This window comes from Pseudopipra pipra, chromosome 21 (assembly GCF_036250125.1).
Source record: "Pseudopipra pipra isolate bDixPip1 chromosome 21, bDixPip1.hap1, whole genome shotgun sequence".
NCBI lineage: Eukaryota > Metazoa > Chordata > Aves > Passeriformes > Pipridae > Pseudopipra > Pseudopipra pipra.
The window spans coordinates 2216219-2237627 of record NC_087569.1 but is presented as its reverse complement, the minus strand read 5'-3'; the positions used below and the strand labels follow the sequence as shown (position 1 = coordinate 2237627).

The 21409-nt window shown below is 50.5% G+C and overlaps 3 protein-coding genes across 3 annotated transcripts in view; 1 reads left to right on the top strand and 2 right to left on the bottom strand.

Moving 5' to 3' along the window:
- CALN1 (calneuron 1) overlaps positions 1-9443 on the top strand; it is a 178429-nt gene extending 168986 nt beyond the window's left edge. Inside the window, exon 6 of the mRNA XM_064677618.1 lies at positions 9322-9443. Within this exon, the coding sequence (XP_064533688.1) occupies positions 9322-9428 (107 nt within the window). The 3' untranslated portion in view covers positions 9429-9443. The remainder of the gene's footprint in view (positions 1-9321) is intronic.
- Positions 1-21409, bottom strand: part of AUTS2 (activator of transcription and developmental regulator AUTS2) — a 1122443-nt gene that overhangs the window by 61303 nt on the left and 1039731 nt on the right. The gene's annotated exons all lie outside the window — the stretch shown is intronic.
- GALNT17 (polypeptide N-acetylgalactosaminyltransferase 17) overlaps positions 1068-21409 on the bottom strand; it is a 217753-nt gene continuing 197411 nt past the window's right edge. Inside the window, exons 7-11 of the mRNA XM_064677617.1 lie at positions 19188-19373; positions 14683-14820; positions 12979-13074; positions 4404-4571; positions 1068-3828 (exon numbers count right to left, since the gene is read on the bottom strand). Coding sequence (XP_064533687.1) covers positions 3700-3828; positions 4404-4571; positions 12979-13074; positions 14683-14820; positions 19188-19373 — 717 coding nt within the window. The 3' untranslated portion in view covers positions 1068-3699. The remainder of the gene's footprint in view (positions 3829-4403; positions 4572-12978; positions 13075-14682; positions 14821-19187; positions 19374-21409) is intronic.

The window sequence follows — 21409 nt, the reverse complement described above, 5'->3', positions numbered from 1 at the left end:
GGAGTTCAGCTGGAGAAGAGAAGGCTCCAGGGAGACCTAACTGTGGCCTTGCAGGACCTGAAGAGGCTACAAGAGAGCTGGAAAGAGACCATTTCCAAGGCCTGGAGTGACAGGAGAAGAGGGAATGGCATCAAACTGCCAGAGGGCAGGGTTAGATGGGATATTGGGAAGGAATTCCTGGCTGTTCAGGTGGAGAGGCCCTGGCACAGGTTGCCCAGAGAAGCTGTGGCTGCCCCATCCTTGGAAGTGTCCAAGGCCAGGTTGGACAGGGCTTGAAGCAACCTGGGCTAGTGGAAGGTGTCCCTGTCCATGGTAGGGGGTGGGACAGGATGGTCTTTAATGTCCCCTCCAACCCAAAGCATTCCATGATTCTCTGCTGTGGAGCACATTGCACTGAAGTGTTCCCCTGAGGAAGCCCTGAGTGTGTCAGATGCTCCCCACAAGGGCACAGGTTTCCATCTTGGGTGATCCTGTGGTTGCAGATCCCACCATGGGATGTCCCACCCCCTGCCCAGCCAGGCCCAGGCTGTTGGTGACACTTCCCTGGGGTGATGGGCACATTTGCTGTGCCCCCAGCTCGGGGCAAGAGCTGCTGCTGCCACCCGAGGAGCTGCTGGGGTGCCTTTGTCACACGGGGCACCCCCAGAGACACCTCCCTCCTGCCCAGCCCTCACTCTCCTTACAGGGCACCACCTGGTTTGTAGGAGAACAGGGATGTGAGGAGGTGGGTTGGAGTGCCCTGAGCTCCAGGTAACGTTTAGGAACCTTCAGGAACACCCAGCCTGGGTTCAGGAACACGTTTGCAGGCGCTGCTTTATTTACCACATCTCTTCTCAGTTCTGGGATGTAACTGTGTTATCTGGTGAGTGACAGCAGTGGGATGGATGGGATGGGAGTTAATCTGTGTCCACCATCTCTCTTGATTTCTCCTTCATTTCCATTTCTTTTAAAAGTGGAAGTTTCATTAAAAAAGCAGCACTTTTCTATTAAATAAGTAGCAGAGAAGAATGACTGCCTCTGTATCTCATCAGCAGTGAATCTTTTTAAAACCACTCAGGAGACAAGGCTCAAATCATATATTTAATAAGAATCACTTGGATATCACTTCTTAAAGCAATTAACATATTATTAGAGATAAGCCAAGATGCAACAATTAGACCCAGATTTCTAAGACAGATTCCTACGGTTTCGGAGGGCGCAGACCTCGGGCTGTGGCCTCAGCAATCACCTCTGCATGTCACAAACCAGTGTCAGAATTTCACTTACATGGACACAGCAGATTAAATTCTCACTTTCATTCCTCATTTTGCTCGTGCTGATTTTCCTGATTCTTCTCAGTCGTTGAAAGCTGCAATTACAGCAGCGACAAGGGGCAAACACCTCAGCGGGGGCTCTGAGTGATCATTTCCAGCTTCCCCTTCCTTGTGGAGAGTCAGGGGGTTGTTTTCCACATGGAGCATGAAGGAAAGGCATCTATGAACCTTAATAAAGGATCAAAGAGCTCATCACCAGCAGGATCCTCGTCTTGTGCCCCGAGTGCAGGGATGGCACCGATGGCACTGGGAGATGCTCTGCCGGGGGCTGCTGGACACAGGGACATCCCAGAGGGGCTGTGGTGACAATCCAGAGAGCTAAACACAGCCTGTCCCTCCTGCCTGGCAGCTGGAGCAGCTCCTGCCAGGGATGGGAGCCGAGGGGAAGCCACACATTCAGTGGTGCTGCCGGGAGCAGCGGCGCAGACGGAGGGCTGGGGGTGGCACCTCATCCCACCAGATTAAATGTGACAAAGCCCATCTGCTGGTGCCCTGGGCACTGGCAGGACTCGAGCTGGACTGGGAACTAGGAATTCTACGATATTTTTCGTTGTTTATCCTGAAACATTCAGGCTTTCCCCTCCTCTGACCCACACGTGGCTGCCGCTGGTGACTGACAGCAAACTGATTGCTCAATTAAAGGGCTTTGGAGCACTTTGACCAACCCCCCGGACTTGCCTGGAGTCCACTTCAGCAGCAAATTGCTTTTCTTAGAAGGCAGCAACAAACGGAAGGGGGAAAACATATCATGCATCTAAAGATTTGTGATCATATCAGGTTGGTAAGGGTTGAGATTTATTACACGAGAGATGATGCAACAGCGAAGAAGGAGAGCAAAATTCTACATTGACTCCCTACTCTGCAGTTCAGGACAACTAAGAGGTTTTACTTCATTAAGGAAGGCAAGGGAAAAAAATCAGGGACAACCCCAATGCTTGAGGGAGCCCTGTAAAGCCTAAATGAACAATCAGTCCTACGTTGCTGTAGAAGGAACAATGAAATATATCTGCTTCTGTTCAATAAATTACTAAAACATCAGTTATAAACCTGCTGCATGGCATTGAAAATTAAACTCATTAAACATCCAGGTAGCTTCATCCTGATGCAAATGGAAGACAGGCATGAGTGCTCTGCAGCAAACAACTCTGTGCACATCCCATCTTTGGGAACCATATTTACACATACATCTCATATATTAATATATTTTAGTGCACCCTAGCCAGAGGGCAACCAGAAAGAGTATTATTCTGTGAGAAGGACAGGAGAAGGGCTGGCTTCTCCTCTCTGCTGGGCAAGGCCTGTGTCCATCCATGGGCAGCAATTGTGCAGGACCATGTTTCCCTTTTCCAGGTGAGCCAGACACCAGGGCCCCAAATAATGGTCTCCTGTGACAGCTGGGTGGGTTTGGGAGCCAAGAGTTGGCAGCCAAAATTATTGTGAGACCAGTCCACCATATTAACAAGCCTGAAGTGACTTGCAGGTCAAGAATTTCAGCCAAAGTGCCATTTTTTGGTCTCTTGCCCTCCCTCTCTGCTCCTTCCAAAGCTTGGGAAGGTCTGAAGGGACAAGGACAGTGTGGGGAGGGCCTTGGCCACGGTGACACATGGACAAGGCAGGACAGGGAAGAGGACACCACTGCAGAGTTAGGGAGACCACCATTCCTGATGTCCCCAAAGGGCAGGCAGACATCCCACATCGTTCCCAAGGGGAATTTGGGGTCTCCATGGGAGGGACTGGTGCTGCTCAGCACATGGGTGAGGGAGGGGGGGAATGGGAGATCAGTGGGTTTATTCAGTGGCATTTTGTTTGAGGATATTTGGGATTAAGAGCTGGGGGATGAAGGGAGTGTTTTGTCCCTCCAGCACTCAGAAAAGGGGCTGCTGGATGCAGGGGCAAGGAAGGGAAAAGAGAGCAAGGACCCAACAAGACAGCATGTCCTTCACCCTCCCCTCCTTTGGGGCCTGGTGACCATTTTCCTCTCACAAGCACCCAAATTTTCACCCTTGCCAGGCAGGTGTATCCAGGGTGGGTGACCCTGAACCTACCCAGCCCTTTGGCAGGGCTTGGAGTTGTCTGGGAAAGCAACAATTCCCTGTCAGCACGAGGCTCCCGGGGCTGCAGGAGCTCATCCCAGTCGTCCCAGCAGCACCTTCCCCAGTGCTCTGCAGAAGGAACCAGCAGTTCTGCCCCAGTTTCACACACTGGGATCAGCTGGGGGAGACTTCAACACAACAACAGAAAGACAGCGATGCCCATTTCCCCCATGTCCTCTCCTGATAACATGAATAAAGCTCTGGTTTGATATTCCATCCTTTCCAAAGGAGTCCCGTCAGATCAGTCCAGGTCAGCTGTGGCTGGAGTCACACTCCCCTGACCCTTTCAGCCTTTACTTGATGAAGTTTTTAATTGTCCACCTTTGTCCTGTGCAGCTGCGAAGGATCAGATCGATTCCAGCCATTCCCTTGTTCTCCACTTCCAGGCACCTCCCCGTGCCCTTGTTCAGGATGGCACCGTTCTGAAGTGAAAGGAATAAATTAAAATTAAAGGATAGGGGGAAAGCATTAAAAAAATTAAGACTTTGGGTTGCCTGTGAAGCAAATCAGGGTGGCACCCAGGGGTACGGACACGTCCTTGGGCTCTAGCTGGGTGGAAATGCAATTCCAACAATAAAATAATTCCTAAAATAAATAGTGGGAGTGGAATGAGCATCCATAAAGCACCCAAGGAATATCTGGAACCTGTAAATTCCCTGTGTTGGGAAGGTGGGACACTTGTGTACAGTGTAGATTAATTTACACTCTGCCTTGGCACAAGAATACTGTGTTTTCATGGAGATTACCCACAAGGAATCTGGGAGTCATTGGCAGGGCAGGCCACATCCACCAGATGTAACCAGATCCACCTTTATGGCATCAGAAAGGAAAACTTCTACTGGAAATGGACCCCAAATCCTGCCCCTGATCCCTCTTCACCTTTTCCCTCTGCCTTGGGACCCGGCACCTGCCGTTCCATGGGATCAGTTGTCCCACCCCATCTCGTGTCAGACGTGGTGCCCCAGCCCAGGCTTTGGGAAGCAGACTTGGAACACACCTGGATGAAACTCCAGCGCTTGTGGAGGCTGCTCTTGACCTTCTCGCAGTCCAGGAGCTGCGGGAAGCGGCTCTTCCCGTTATCCACCAGGCACCGGGTGTCCGGGAGCAGGGTCGTGGTGCCCAGGGCACCCAGGTGAAGGAACCCCTCCTTGGTGTAACGGGCCAGCTGTGGGCAGGGGAGGACAGAAAGGACCATCAGCACCGTGGGAGCGTCACTAAAGCGATACAGGAAAGGACAGAGCTGTGGGGAAGGGGCACAGGGAAAGCAGAACTGAAAAGAGGGGAAAAAACAACTTTATCCAGCCTTTTTAGCCTTGATTTGGGTTTGGGGTTTTTTTCAGATGCAAAAAAAAAAAAAAAGGTGGGGAGATGAGACACAGGGAAGGGGTGAGAATAACTCTGAGCCTTAAATCCATCGGGATTGTCCCACTCTGCTCTGCCCTGGGGCGGCCTCACCTCAACATTGGGGCAGTTTGGGGGGACACAATGGAGGGAAGGGATTGAGCCATTAGAGAGTGTCCAAAGGAGGCCACGAGGATGGGGAAGGCCCTTGATTTGAAGCCATGTGAGGACACTGAGGGCACTTGGTGTGTTCAGCTGGAGCAGAGGAGACTGAGGGGAGACCTCAGTGCAGTTCCACCTTCCTGGGCAGGGGCAGAGGAGGGGCAGGGACTGAGCTCTGCTCTGGGGGGACCAGGGACAGCAGCCAGGGAATGGCTGGAGCTGTGTCAGGGCAGGCTCAGGTTGGATCTCAGCCAAAGGTTCTTCCCCCAGAGGCTGGTTGGGCACTGCCCAGGCTCCCCAGGGCAGTGGGCACAGCCCCAAGGCTGCCAGAGCTCAGGGAGGGTTTGGCTGATCCTCTGGGGCACAGGGGGTGACTCTTGGGGCTGGGCCTGTGCAGGGCTCAGGGTTGGACTGATGATCCTTGGGGATCCCTTCCAGCTCAGCAAATTCTGTGACTCCTCCATCCTCCTTTGGGTCTGAACACTGTAGGATGGGGCCATGGATGATTTCCCCTGGTTGGCTGGTATTGCTGGCCCAGCTCGGTGAGCCAGCCTGGCTTTGGCCTGGATTGGTGCCCTGGTGTGCCTGGCACAGCCTCCAGAGCTCCAACAGGGCCGGGCAGCACCGTCAGCCAAAGGGGGCCGGGACAGACCTGGCCCTGTTCCCCAGGGATGTGAGCCCGAGTCTCCCCCACAGCTCAGCCCCAAGCAAAGGCTCAGGACTGCAGCTGATCCCAGCATATCCCAGCATCCCACCAGCTCCAAGAGACCTGGCTCAGGTGCCAAGGAGATGCAGGTTGGGAGCAGCAGAGCTGGTGCTGGCACTGAAACATCAGCAGGCAGTGACACATCCCCACCCTGGGGCCACACACAAAGGGCTCCTCCATTCTTGGGGTTTAAGGAATCCCATCCAAATATTTCCCTAAATATATTTAAATTCAGGAGTAGAAAGGAATGAATGACACTGTCCTGCCTTTTATGGTACAAGGGAAAGATATCCACTGCTGCTTCTTTAAATTATGAATCAGGCCATTATCTGGCAGACAAATAAGGAGGATTCAGCACATTAATTAACTGAGCATATCTGTGACCCAGATGCTTAAAGAGAGAGAGTAAATCACACTGGGAGTTTGGGTTATCTGGGCTGGAATAATTAAACACTGAAAATCAAGTTAAAACAATGTAACAGGATCCGACTCTGGCTCGTGACAATGAATCCAGGGATGGTGCTGCCCAAATCCCTTGGGATGGGGCCTGGCTCTGCCTGCACAGGCTGGGGAGTTACATGTTGGACATCAAACAAACCCTCTGCTCCTTCACATCTCAACAGGGGCCATTTGCCAAGAGCTTTCACTGCCAGGAGGGTTCAGTGCAGCAGCCCCACAGCACCATCAGAGAGCCATGGGATGGGTTGGGCTGGAAGGGACCTTGAAAGGACATTTAGTCCAACCCCTGCCATGGGCAGGGACACCTTCCACTAGCCCAGGTTGCTCCAACTCAACCTTGGACACTTCCAGGGCTGGGGCAGCCACAGCTTCTCTGGGCAACCTGTGCCAGGGCCTCACCACCTGAACAGGGAAGGATTCCTTCCCAATATTCCATCTAACCCTGCCCTCTGGTAGTGGGAAGCCATTCCCCTTGTCCTGTCACTCCAGGCCCTTGTAAACAGTCTCTCTCCATCTTCTTGTAGCCCCTTCAGGCACTAGGAGGCCACAGTCAAGGTCACCCCAAAGTTTCTCTGCTCCAGGCTGAACAATCCCAATCCTCTCAGCCCAAGTTGACACTGATGTCCAGTTCTTAAAAATGTCATGTTCTTGCAGATGTCTTGAATTCTCCTATGAATAAAGAATCACAGAATCCTGGAATGGTTGTGTTGGAAGGGACCTTAAAGCTCATCCAGTTCCACCCCCTGCCATGGGCAGGGACACCTTCCACCAGCCCAGGTTGCTCCAAGCCCTGTCCAACCTGGCCTTGGACACTCCCAGGGAGGAGGCAGCCACAGCTTCTCTGGGGGCAAAGCTGCCCCATCCTGTCCCCCAGTGCAGGATCTGCCCTTGGCCCCCCAGGGCCCTTTGCCAGCTGGTGCAGAACAGTTGTGTCTCTTTAGCCTGACAGTAACTTCCCTCCAAACTCCTGGGGTGGAAAGGAGGACAACCTGCAGAGTTTAAAGCCACAACCATCAGCTCCTCCTCCTCCCACCCATTCCCTGGCATGGAGTGCCCAAGTGCAGGATGTGGATCCTCTCCCATCCTGTGCTGGGCTGCCAGCTGTGCCCAAGGCTGGAGCAAGCTGGGAATGACCCCAGGGCACCTCCAGCCCAGCTGAGGGCTCAGTCCCCATGTCTGTGTTCAGCAGCTGGACGTGTCCATGGGCCAAGCCTGGAGGCAGGTGGTGCTCAAAGCCTGACAGTGGGATTTGAACCAGGCAGCTCATCTGAAAGAGCACCTGAGCCCCACATTCCCAGCATTCTGCTGCCCCCAACATAAGGAGGACGTGGAAGTGTGGAGCAAGTCCAGAGGAGGGCCTAAAGCTGAGGGGGCTGGAGCACCTCCCCAAGGAGACAGGCTGAGGAATTTGGGGCTGTTCAGCCTGGAGAAGAGAAGGTTGTGTGGAGACCTCACAGCTCCTTCCAGGATCTGAAAGAGCTACAGGGAAGCTGGAGAGGGACTGTTCACCAGGAACTGGAGTGATAAAACAAGGGAAAATGGGTTCAAAGTGAAAGAGGAGAATTTAGGTTGGATATTGGGAAGGAATCCTTCCCTGTTCAGGTGGGGAGGCCCTGGCACAGGTTGCCCAGAGAAGCTGTGGCTGCCCCAGCCCTGGAAGTGTCCAAGGTTGAGTTGGAGCAACCTGGGCTAGTGGAAGGTGTCCCTGCCCATGGCAGGGGTTGGACTAAATGTCCTTTCAAGGTCCCTTCCAGCCCAACCCATCCCATGGCTCTGATGGTGCTGTGGGGCTGCTGCACTGAACCCTCCTGGCGGTGAAAGCTCTTGGCAAATGGCCCCTGGTGAGATGTGAAGGAGCAGAGGGTTTGTTTGATGCCCAACATGTAACTCCCCAGCCTGTGCAGGCAGAGCCAGGCCCCGTCCCAAGGGATTTGGGCAGCACTATCCCTGGATTCATGGTTATGAGCCAAAGTCAGACCCTGCTACATTGGAATGAGATGGGCTTTAAGGTCCCTTCCAGCCCAACCCATCCTGGGATTCTGGGATTCTATGACAAGACTCCTTGTCTTGCAAAAAGGATCAGGTACATAAAATAAAATAAAAAAATAAAATAAAATAAAATAAAATAAAATATAAAATAAAATAAAATAAAATAAAATAAAATAAAATAAAATAAAATAAAATAAAATAAAATAAAATAAAATAAAATAAAATAAAATAAAATAAAATAAAATAAAATAAAATAAAATAAAAAAGACCAGCTTTCTCCATGACAGAGGAAGAAACCACCCAGATGTCCCAAATGTGCAACGCGAGTTCTTCGCCGTCTCCCGTTCCCGAAACGTTTCCCGCCACGTTCGGGATTCGCGTGCCAGACGCTTCCCTTTTTTATGGGATTTGGCAGCCTGTCCTCAGACAGTTGGCCCCGTGCCCACCAGGCACCACGAGTTCTGCTCTGACATGTTATTGCCTAATGTGGTGGGAAAAATAAGTAGAGCAAAAATGCAGCCCTTCCGCGGGAACGGAGCAGGGCGGGGGCGGAGGGGAGGCGGGATGAGCTGGAAAACAAACATGGATATGATGCAGCAAGTGCATCTATTGATGTGTCATGTACTGTGTAAGAGAGGACAAAGAAGTCCCCAACACGTGTCTGGACCCTGACAGAGGCTCAGCAACAGCCACTGCAGCCTCCAAGCCTGTCCAACTGCAAACCTGAGGGTGATTATTCCCAAAAAATCCTGTCTAACTTGTCTAACTCACTCCTCAGACACTATGGGAATTTTCTTCTTTTGGGATGTTTACACAGAGTCGGAGAATCCTGGAATGGTTTGGGTTGGAAGGGACCTTAAGGATCATCTCATCCAACCCCCTGCCATGGGCAGGGACACCTTCCACTAGCCCAGGTTGTTCCAACCTGGCCTTGGATACTTCCAGGGCTGGGGCAGCCACAGCTTCTCTGGGCAACCTGTGCCAGGGCCTCCCCACCCTCATAGCCAGGAATTCCTTCCCAATATCCCATCTATCCTGCCCTCTGGTAGTGGGAAGCCATTCCCCCTTGTCCTGTCCCTCCATCCCTTGTTCCCAGTCCCTCTCCAGCTCTCCTGGAGCCCCTTTAGGCCCTGCAAGGGGCTCTCAGGTCTCCCTGGAGCCTTCTCTTCTCCAGGTGAACCCCCCCAGCTCTCCCAGCCTGACTCCAAAGAAAAGGTGCTCCATGCCTTAATTCTTTTGTTATTTTGCTCCTCTCCAGAGCTGAGGATCCCAACCCAGCCCAGCACAGGACAAGAAACAAAGGGAAAACCAAGACAAAGGACCAGAGGAAAACAGTTTCAAGCTCTTACCAAGTTAACCATTTAAAAGTGGTTAATATTCAGAGGTCCTAAACCCCTTCCTCAATCCCAGTGGCCCAAAGCCACATCCCCAGCCAGACACACTGAGTGACACCTGGAGCCTCCTGGGAACATCCTTCCAGTTAAATCACAATCTGGGTCAAACTGAATCTTGAAAAATTCCACTCTTTCAGGTGGAATTTGGGGGGCTGCTTTGCCCTGGGGGGAATCACAGAATCCTTTAGGCTGGAAAAGCCCTCCAGGATCATTGAGCCCACCCTGTGCCCCATCCCCACCTTGTCCCCCAGCCCAGAGCACTGAGTGCCACCTCCAGGCCTTCCTTGGACACCTCCAGGGGTGGGGACTCCACCACCTCCCTGGGCAGCCCCTGCCAGTGCCTGACCACCCTTTCCATGGAGAAATTCCTCCTGATGTCCAACCTGACCCTCCCCTGGCACAGCCTGAGGCCGTTCCCTCTCCTCCTGTCCCTTGTTCCCTGGGAGCAGAGCCCGACCCCCCCCAGCTCCCCCCTCCTGTCAGGGGATTGCAGAGCCAGAAGGTTCCCCCTGAGCCTCCTTTTCTCCAGGCTGAGCCCCCCCAGCTCCCTCAGCTGCTCCTCAGGGGACTTCTTCTCCCAGGGACCCCCAGCCCCTGATCCAGTGGGAGCAGAGGGACACAGAGCTCAGGCTGATTCCCCCCAGCAATCCATCTTGTGGGATTATTATTTCTGCCTGGCTGCATCCCAGGGAGGGAAGAAAGTTAATTAGACATCTTAGCACCTGGGAAATAAAAGCCTTGCTGACCTTCATTGACTCTATTGGAAAATAATTTAGGGTTGTTTGGCTTCCCTTCTGCACTGAGCAGCCCATCAATTAACAGCCCTCAGGAAAATGTTCACTATTTGCCTTTTAACACAATTTAATCTGATGTGCTGTTTCGTCACCTGTGTCCCACATGATCCCAGTATTGATGGGTTTGTCCTCAGGTTCTGCTGCTTAAATGGGCAAAACATATTTTATCCTATAATTAAATGAAATGCTCTGCTGGGTGAACATTATCTTAAGTTTTATAGTATTATAGTGCTTTCTATCACCTTAATACATCACCATAGTTCTGTCACTCCAATGAGGTATTACTGTATTATTAGTGTAATACATCATTACTGCAAGGTGTTTGCATGATGAATTGCTTCAAAGATGAAGCCATCAGGCAGGAAAAAAAAAATCCATCAGCAGGCTGAAGATAATTACAGGATAAAAGGATACCTCGTGATGGAATCTGGTCATGAGTTGACCTGGAAGTGAATGAAAGCAGAGAGAAGGGGAAGCTAAAGAGAAAACCTGAGACAAACCCCTAAAATGCCACTGGTAAGTGATACAGAGGAGGAGCTGTGAGTAAAGCCAAGGTCTCATCTGCATTCAGGGCCACCACACCCAACTGCATCCAGCTCAGTGCTCCAGGCTGAGCTTAAAGCCAGGAGCAGTGAGGAGAGAGCAGAAATTCAGGATCGAGCACAAACTGCACTGCCTTGATGGGATAAGTGGCAAAAATCCCTCCCTGCAGGTCATTCCCTCTCTTTCCATGTGTCTCTAGAGACAGAGGGACGATGTGGGGATGGACTTGGAAAGAACAAGCACACCCAGCTGCATCCAGCTCAGTGCTCCAGGCTGAGCTTAAAGCCAGGAGCAGGATAGAGCAGAAATTCAAGATTGAGCACAAACTGCCCTGCCTTGATGGGATAAGTGGCAAAAATCCCTCCCTGGAGGTCATTCCCTCTTTTTCCCAGGTGGGCTGTAGATCTACAGACAGAAGGATGGTGTGGGGATGGACTTGGAAAGAACAAGGACTTCCAAGAACATCCCACCACCCCCAGCATGGCAGGGAACGGGATCCACAGCCCCCCTGTCCTCACCCCATGACAATGCCAGCAGGGAACCCACACCTCCCCCTCATCTGCTGCTGAGGAACCTGCTCTTAATTAAACTAAATTTAGTTAAAATTAAACTTCAAACATGTCTGGGATGGGCCACAGGATCAAGGAGAGAAAGGGGGATTTCAGGACATGATGTGCAACTTGAGCACCACCGTGTGAGCTTTGAGATGCTGAACAACTCCAAAGGAATTGCAGCTCCTTGTGGGTTTATATATATATATCTAAAAATGAATAAAAAATTTATATATATATATTTATATATAACAAGTGTTTACATTACATTCCCAGCAATAAATTACAACAAACAGCCCATTAATTAAACAGTTGTAGAGAAAGTCCAATTTTGCTGCAAATTTCAAAGCTCCTGCACTCACTGACAATTACTCTAAAGAAAGCATTTCCAAGGAGTTTAACCCATGGAATGTATCATGAAACAAAAGAACTGCCAAGAACTGGCTCTCAGTGGGAAGAGGGAAGGGACAACGTGGAGAGGGAAGACCAGGAAGAATCTCTGCTGAGGTTGGACAATGGGAAGCATGAAGGGAGTCAGCAGCACTGCCAGGTTTGGCTTCAGAACTTCAGGTAGGAGAAGAAAACGTAGTTAAATTTAATCACAATAACTGAGGGAAAAACAAATAACCTGCTTTCAGCCATTCATCTCAGAGCCCAGGGTTAGCAGGCAGTGTCAGGTAATCCAGTTTCTCACCCCATAATGCACTTAGAGGTTGAAGTTTCCATCCACAAAGTCCAAAAGGCATTTTGTGCCATTTGACAAAAAAATTGTGTGCATTTAAGCACCAGCTTTGTTGTATTTAGCAGTGACTGGATCAGCCCCAGCTGCCTGATCAGAGGCAGGGATAAACCAAAGGGAGATTATCTCCCACAGCTCCCCCCCAGGCTCAGGTGGCTCCTGAATTTTCCAGTTCAGGCTCAGATGAACTCTGGGATTCCTCAGTCCTGGTGAGCCTGGAAAGCCCAGGGTGACCATGGAGTGAGAATGGGATCTTCCTGCATTTCCATCACTTGAACTATACATTTTTTAGCTGAAAATGAACCTCCTGGAGTGTGTTGGACCCCAGATACCCCACAATTTTGGAGAGGCAAAAGGAGTGGTAGAAAAGTCACGCAAAGGGAAATCCCAGCCAGGGTGAGATGGAGAATTATCTCAGCACTGTTTGTTTGCTTTATCCCACTGGGCCATTTTTATTCTGCTGGGTGAAACAGGAAGAATCAGGGAATCATGGAGTGGTTTGGGTTGGGAAGAATCAGGGAATCATGGTGTGGTTTGGGTTGGAAGGGACCTTAAGGATCATCCTGTTCCAACCCCTGCCACAGGCAGGGCCACCTTCCACTATCCCAGGGTGCTCAGATCCCCATCCTAACTGGTCTTGCATTGTGTCCTGCTCATGGGCTATTTGCTCCCATCATTATTTACCTTTGCCTGGCAGATTTTTTTCCAAACTTTTACTTGCAGCTCTGCCACGATTCTGGCAGAATCCAGCAAATCAGGACATGAAGAGCAGCTGGGAAAATCCCCTGTGATGCCTGAGGTGTTTTTAACAACAAGCTGGGCCTGACCCATTGGAGAGTGAAGCCAACAGACAAGTTCCCCAGCCTGCTGTGCCCTCTGCCAGTGCCCCCTCACCTGAGGCCCCCAGCCATGGCAGGGGTACAGGATTGCTGTGTGGTTCTCCTGGGGGCCCTGGTCCAGGCACACGTCCTTGGCCTTGTTGTTTCGGAGCTGGAAGAAAGAAAAAGAGCAGAGTTATGGCCCTGTCTCATCAGAGATAAAGAAACAAAAGATGCTCAGCCCTCTCCTGCTGTAGAAGGTGTTCTATCACAGGGAATAATTGGGCAGGGAAAGGTTTAGTGCACTGTGTGTTTTCTTTAAATCCAGGGCTAATGGGGGTTGATTTTACACAATCATCACCATTCCAAGCAGCCAGTTTCCCTGGACAGAGTTTTCTTCTCTTTGCTCATGTGTGGTGGGAACAAAGCCAGTTTTAGGCTGTCAGGAGCCCAAAATCAATGCAGGATTGCTCAGATTTCGGTGAAAACTGAACAGCAGAGAGGAAAAGTCCAGCTTGGAAAAAAAAGGAGGGATGCAGGAGGAGAGGCAGAGATGGCAGAGCACTGCTGAAGGACACACTTTGGAGGGGCCAGGGAAGGGTGGGTTTGTGGTACAGAGTCAAACAGCCACCAAACCCTGGGCACCAGGGCTGGTCCCCAGAGCTCTGCCCTTTCCAGAACTCTCCCCTCTCCAGAGCTCTGCCCTCTCCTCTCTCCAGGCTTCCCAGGCAGGGCCACAATGCAAAAATGCCTTTGGAAACAGGCTGGGAGGGCTGGGGGTGTTCACCTGGAGAAGAGAAGGCTCCAGGGAGACCTGAGAGCCCCTTGCAGGGCCTAAAGGGGCTCCAGGAGAGCTGGAGAGGGACTGGGGACAAGGGATGGAGGGACAGAATAAGGGGGAATGGCTTCCCACTGCCAGAGGGCAGGGATAGATGGGATATTGGGAAGGAATTGTTGGCTGTGAGGGTGGGGAGGCCCTGGCACAGGTTGCCCAGAGAAGCTGTGGCTGCCCCTGGATCCCTGGGAGTGTCCAAGGCCAGGTTGGAGCAACCTGGGCCAGTGGAAGGTGTCCCTGCCCAGGGCAGGGGGTGGCACTGGATGAGCTTTTGTGCCCCTTCTACCCTAAAGCATTTTAGGATTCTGTTATTCTATGCAAATACTTGTTGGGAGGTTTTAGCTTGCAGGCTTTAAGTAACTTTGATTACAAATCTTTCCTAAAATTATTCCCATCTGGGAGGCTCAGGCTGTGCTTCAAGGAGCCTCCTCCAACTGCCACTATTCCATCAGATCCATTGCAACAGAGGATTTATTATTAGTTCCCATAAATGCCTGTTTCTATATTCTCAGAACGGTTTCAAAGCCAGCAGAGATTGAATTAAGTCTCCTTACTTTATCTTGTCCTTAAGCTGTTGTGACAACACACTGTATCCTACAGAGACCTTGTCAGGAATTAGGCTGAGCTTAAGTCACAGGGTTTTATAAGATGACTGTGTATTAAAAGTATACAAACAGCTGCTTAATCCATGCAGTCAATGGGAAATATAGATAATTTTCTGTCAATTCAGTAAATGATGTATTAAAATATTTTACTTTATACGGTCTCCGAGATCAGAAATAAATCCCCAAACAGGTTTTTAGAAGAAACTGGGAACAGATTGCTCCAAATTTATGTAATTAGACACAAATAGTCAGTTTTGATTCACATTCCTCTCCTTTGAGGCGATTTCTCATCAGAGAAATATTACCAGTCTGAGCTCAGGGGCTGCTCAGCCTTAATTACCTCTCCATAAGCAATGGTGTTGTTGTATCTCCTCATTTCTGGATAAACATGGTCCAGGTACCACTGGAAATTTTTACACTTCAGGCTCTTCCTCAACGCTTTTCTCTCAGAAACATCCCCAATGTCAATCCCTGGATTCTGAAAAATAAGGACACAGCACAGCACTGAGGGGTTACTCTTCAAAAAGACTAAAAACTAATGTACTTCACTGATGTTTGAGGCCCTTTCCAAACTGCCTGGAAGCTCCATGAAGAGGCCATGCCAGGGAATTCTGGCTGAAATCATCCTCCCAAGAATCCCAAGGAAAACGTGGCTTTCAGAGGCAGGAGGTGACACCAACTCCTCTCCTGGGGTTTAGGGACAGCCCTGCAATGGCCACCAGGTGGGACACGCTCTGGTCCTGGGGGTAATTTAGGAAAGAGAAGCCAAATGGAGAAGGAAAGGCTGTGGAGGAAATATGGGAGGTGCAGTAACGATGGGGAATCTTCTCCCTGATTCCCTTTGGGCTTTGGATCCATCTGAGAAACACTGAGAAACACGGGCTTTTCCATAATATTTTGTTAAGGGGGGGAAAAAAATGCACAACAACCAACCAAACATGTAAAAATCCCAAATAAACAAACAAGAAACAAAAGGGAACAGAAAGGAAGGGAAGGGAAGGTTTGGGAAGGTTTGAGAAGGGAAGGTTTGGGAAGGGAAGGTTTGGGAAGGGAAGGTTTGGGAAAGTTTGGGAAGGGAAGGGAAGGTTTGGGAAGGGAAGGTTTGGGAAGGGAAGGTTTGGGAAGGGAAGGTTTGGGAAGGTTTGGGAAGGTTTGGGAAGGTTTGGGAAGGTTTGGGAAGGTTTGGGAAGGTTTGGGAAGGGAAGGGAAGGGAAGGGAAGGGAAGGGAAGGGAAGGGAAGGGAAGGGAAGGGAAGGGAAGGGAAGGGAAGGGAAGGGAAGGGAAGGGAAGGGAAGGGAAGGGAAGGGAAGGTTTGGGAAGGGAAGGTTTGGGAAGGGAAGGTTTGGGAAGGTTTGGGAAGGTTTGGGAAGGTTTGGGAAGGTTTGGGAAGGGAAGGTTTGGGAAGGTTTGGGAAGGTTTGGGAAGGTTTGGGAAGGGAAGGGAAGGGAAGGGAAGGGAAGGGAAGGGAAGGGAAGGGAAGGGAAGGGAAGGGAAGGGAAGGGAAGGGAAGGGAAGGGAAGGGAAGGGAAGGGAAGGGAAGGGAAGGGAAGGGAAGGGAAGGGAAGGGAAGGGAAGGGCACAACAATAAGGTTGTTTAGGCTCAGACTTCCAGCAGCAAATGGACATTGGGGTTTAAAAGGTGGGAATGCCAACCCCTGGGTGGGCACTGAGCACCAAACCCCTTCCCTGACCCCCCCACGGGGGTGTCACTCCACTGAGACACAACCAGAGGAGGGTTCAAAGGTAGAAACTAAGGGGGGAAAGAAAGAAGCAGAAAGGTTGAAGATTCCAATATAACAGAGCCAAGGATTCGGGATAAACATTCCACAGGGACAGATGGTGAGGCTGAACCTCAGAAAAACCTCTGGACCATTGGGACAATTCCAGGGTGAAAATGTCTCCCTGGAGACATGGAGGAAGCCACTGCTTGAGCAGATTTAAAAGCAAAGCTGTCCCTGAGGGATAATCCTACAGGAGCTGGGAGCAGGGGCTGGAGAGAGCTGCCCCCCTCTAACCTCCTATTCCACCATGGAATTTGGGGAGCTAATGCAGCAGCAAGGAAGCCAAAGGCACATTGCAGCCCCTTTTTCTCCTTCCTGCAGGTGTCTGGGTTTCTACTCTATTTTAGCTCCTGCTCTTGTCTTTGCAGTGATCATTAAATACAACTGGGAAAGCAATTTTCCATTACAATGCTTGTAATGATCTTCTAATGAATTATTCACTCTGCTTGAGAAAAGACACCATTTTAATGTGCCACTGGTAGCTCAGAGGTAAAAATAAAGATGATTCAGTGCAGACAGGTAGGACAGGCTGAAATCTGAGTGGACAAAATGGGGTGGGACAACAAATCAGTCAGGCAGCACCTCAAATAGCAGGGCAGGGGTTTGCCTTGGGTTGGAATTCAGTGGCATCACAAAAGAATTCCGTGTATAAAATCCCACCCCAGCAAACAAAGCTGCTCAAAAATTAAATCTGGATTTTTTTTGGTATATAAAAATCTCCAGTTGATTTTGGGTTACCCAGACCCACCCCCACTGCTGATCCATGTGCTGCTGCCTTTTCCAAGCTCTACAGGACCTGCAGCTTCCCAATGGGTTTTAAGCCCTTCCCGCCCTGCTCTGAAGCTGTTCCTGAGCAGGTTGGTGGTGCCTCACCTCTAAACAAGAATCAGGCTGAAGATCAGGATTTAAGATCTCTACTTATGGGCATTTGGGTCTTGAAATCTCTTTTCAGAGATCCCTAAATTCCCTCAGTCCTACAGCTCCTCTCCCAAGCACCTGGAGCAGTGCCCATGGCAGGCAGTGCCCTCCTGCAGCTCCCTGGGCAAACAGCTTTTCCTTCCATCTCTAGGCAGCTATTTCTTCCTATATTTATACCAACCACCCCAGGACTCCCCAGCACCCCCAGGACCACCAACCTGCAGCACAGGCACCAATTCTGTACAAACTCTGGGACTACTGTGGCTCCAAATGCCAGGAACTCTCCACAGGTGTAACCTTTCCTCAGGAAGCAGCAGCAGCTCAGATTTTTTAGGCTGTATTGTTTTTCCAGAGGCCCTGGAGCAGATGCTGCCAGCTGAGGATGCTGCTGCAGCACAGCAGGATCAGGATCAGGATCCCAGCAGCTCTTTGCTGAGATCTGCCAAGCAGGAATATTTTGGAGGTTACTTTTAGCACCAAGAGGGTGGCTGGAAATAACTGCTCACATGGGCTCTGGACACTGCTGGCAATGGTTTCACCTCACACTTGAGGAGAGCAGCCCAGCCCTCAGTCACCCACTGCACGTGGGGGGGCACCCAGAACCCTCATCCCACCCAAAACCTGGAGGGCATCCCTGTCTCCCCACCCCCAGCACCCCTCTGTCCCCCTCTGCCAGGACCAGCAGCAGGACACGGGGTCTGGCCCTGCCAGGGCTGCTCCCAGGGCGCTCCAGGCAGCAGGAGATGCCCTTGGCTTCCAAGATCAGACACAGCCTGCCCGGAGAGCTGAGCCCAAGCAGCAGCTCTGGATCTCCACAAAGCCCTCCTGGAGCCTACAGAGCTTTCCCCAGCAGTGCCAGGCACCACCTCGAGCAGTCCCCGTGCAGGATGTGCCTCCAGGCATGGTCACCTTGACCTGCTGCTGGGATCCCATGGTTTTCCATCATGCTGTGACATGTTTTACTTCAAAGATAACATTATCAGACCTGAGAAAACCTGAGCATTTCTGTGCAGAAATATTTGAACCACCAAAGCTGTTTCAAGAGAGTGTTTTGGGGCACTGGCCCGTGGTGCTGCTGGGAGGGGATCTCCTGTGAGCCACCAACCCAGGGTGGTTCAGGCTCTCCTGCACCAGGGGCACTAAATGCTCTAGAATTCAAGTTTTTAAGAAGTGAAGTGAAAACTCAGGACAAGGTGCCTTGGCTGTGCTGATGCCTAAAATCAGCACTTAAAAGAAAACCCCTAAGACTCAATTTGTGAGTTTTACTATTATTCCTTTTATTATTACGACGTTGGATGCACGAGAATCCTAATTTCTTCCAAAGCCTGACTCCAGAGCTACCAAAGCCTTTTGCCTTTATTAATTACCTAATTAACAACTCAAAGCATTACCTAATTAAAAATTCAAAGCACTACCCAGTACTGTTACACCCGCTTCCAAAACCTGTCCCTCCCTTAGTGCCACCCTCACCACGCCTCCCAAATTTGAGTCAGAGGTCCCAAAAACCCCTCATCTTCATCTTCTTCATCTTCCTCCTCATCTCCTCTGACCCTTCTGGATGGGTTTCAAGGTTCCTGAGCACTTTTGACTACTTATACCAAGTGTTGTGTCTCTGTTGGGTCTCATTCTCAGCACATTTTACAGACACCCTTGTCTGTCAAGATCCTTAACAAAGGATGTTAAACAGCATTTTTAGGAATTTTGGGAATACTAGCAAGCTGAAGGTGCTAGCAAGCTATCCTAAAAGTTATTTCCTATAGATTTGAAGGCCTCAGTACCTCCAGGGGCAGGTTCCAGGTGATGCAGAACCGTCTTCCAAACCTGTCCCTCCTTTAGTACCACCCTTGACACGCCTCCCAAATTTGAGTCAGAGGTCCCAAAAACCCCTCATCTTCATATTCTTCATCTTCCTCCTCATCTCCTATGACCCTTCTGGGAGGGTTTCAAGGCTCCTGAGCAGTTTTGACTACTTACAATAAGTGTTGTGTCTCATTGTCAGTACATATTTACAGACACCCTTGTCTGTCATGATCCTTAACAAAGGACGTTAAACAGCGTTGTTAGGAATTTAGGGAATACTGGCAAGCTGAAGGTGCTAGCAAGGTCTCCTAAAAGTTATTTCCCATAGATTTGAAGGCCTCAGTACCTCGAGGGGCAGGTTCCAGGCGATGTAGACGTGCCACTTGTAGTCGTCCATCCACACCTCGGCCACGCGCAGCGCGTTGCGCTTGGTGTAGAACCCGATGTTGTTGTTGTAGGGCTTCTTCTTGCGCTCGATGTGGGCCACCCTGGAGCAGGGCAGGACCTCCATGCTGCCCCCACACAGCCACACCTGCAACACAACCCACAGAACCGTCAGCAGCACGCTCTGGGCAGGGGAAAGGGGCAGGAGTGGGGGGGGTTGAGCAGAGCTGGGAAGGGGAAACCCGTGGCCACGTTTGGCCTTTGCTCCCCAGGGGGAATTTGTCCTCTCCATGGCACCGGGGTTGGAAATAGATGAGCTTTAAGGTCCCTTCCAACCCAAACCACTCTATACTTTACAGGATTACAGAATATGCTGGAAGGGACCCCCAAGGATCATCGAGGATAAAAAGGGAGAAAAGGAATGCTAAAAGAAAAAGAAAGAATTAATTTTTTGTAGTGTGTTATAACCCTCTCCTCTCACTTCCATTCCCTGCTGGAATGGAGGTGGGCTGAGATGGTCAGGTCCATTCAAAAATCATATTTTAAGGAGATGGCACATTAATACCAAGATCTGGTATATCATGAATAGCCTGATGTGGCCGCTTGGCCCCGATCCTCTGGGAAAGGTTTTCCAGAGGAAAGAAACCTACAGGTACAGCAACAGAAGTCCTTTCTCTGTTTCAGCAGGATGTGGAGTCTTCTTTGCTTTTTCCTAGAGGTTTCCAAGAGAATTTATTAGTTCAGGATGAAGCTGTGTTGGGATTTCCAGCAGGATCACAGAATCACAGAATGTTTTGAGCTGGGAGGGACCCCCAAGGATCCTGGAGTCCAACCCTGAGCCCTGCACAGGCCCAGCCCCAAGAGTCACCCCCTGTGCCCCAGAGGATCAGCCAAACCCTCCCTGAGCTCTGGCAGCCTTGGGGCTGTGCCCACTGCCCTGGGGAGCCTGGGCAGTGCCCAACCAGCCTCTGGGGGAAGAACCTTTGCCTGAGATCCAACCTGAGCCTGCCCTGACACAGCTCCAGCCATTCCCTGGCTGCTGTCACACCGTGTAGGATCCAGAGCTGAGTTTACAGTGATGCTGCTCCCAAATAAAAAGGATTAAGCAACTGGAACAGTTCAAACAATTGCAAGATCTCCTCCTGCAGAAGGGATGAGTCAGTGGAACATATGGCAGGGACAGATTTCTCCCACTTGAAAACATTTGTTCATTATTCTTCTTTCACGTGCTCTTTAAAATTCCCTTAAATCACACTTTGCAAGTTATCAAATCTTTTAAGATCTTCTTTTTACCTCACAGAAAAGGGAATTTGCAGGAAGACTTGCCACACCTGGGTTCTTCCCTCCCTGTTTGTCACCACTGAGAAGTTATTTACCTTACAGCCAGGTCTGCAGGACACCAGGAAACCATTCCAGACACACATGCCAAGCAGGCCTAACAATGCCAGTGTTCCCTATTCTGCAGCCTGCTCTGCATTAGCATTTTGCACAGTTATTATAACACCCAGTGTTTCTGGGATCTCTTCCAGGCTCACCACCTTTCCTCCCATCTGTGGTCCCGGATTTTTACCGCCCCTGCTCCGTTGGCTCTTCCAGCAGCACCAGGAGCCTCCTGCCTGGATCAGCTGCCCCGGGGGCACCTCTGAGGGGGAGTTTTAGCCCCCCCAGTGCAGGGCACGTGCATGTCCCAAGCCCAGGTGACCCAAACAAGGACACCTTCGCCTGCTGTTCTCTCTCCTGCTGCAGCAGAGGAGTTCACACCAAAAATAATCTCCATTTTATTAGTTTGTGCATGAACGTGAAGCAGAAAAACCCCATCCTGCTCCTGCTCTGCTGTTTGACCTCTCAGAAGACTTTTAAATACAATTTCCTGCCTGCAGACTGAAATCAGAGCTGAGCTCTGAGAGGGTCATCATCCCTCCCATCCTCCCACACCCCACCTCTGCCCAGCCAAGCCCTCCAGGTCTGCTCCAAGATTTGCAACAGAGCAAACCAGACTGGAACAAAGCAGTTCTAAAGGAAAAAAAAATATATATTTATAAAGTTTTATTCCCAAGGCAGTAGACAGGAACTGCCTGTGTTTCTTGCCTGCTCAGTTCTTTAGTTTCTCAACCTCTTGGTGAAATGAGAACATTGAGTTCTGCCCTTGGGTGCTCCCAAAGGTGCTGGGCTCAACCACAACAC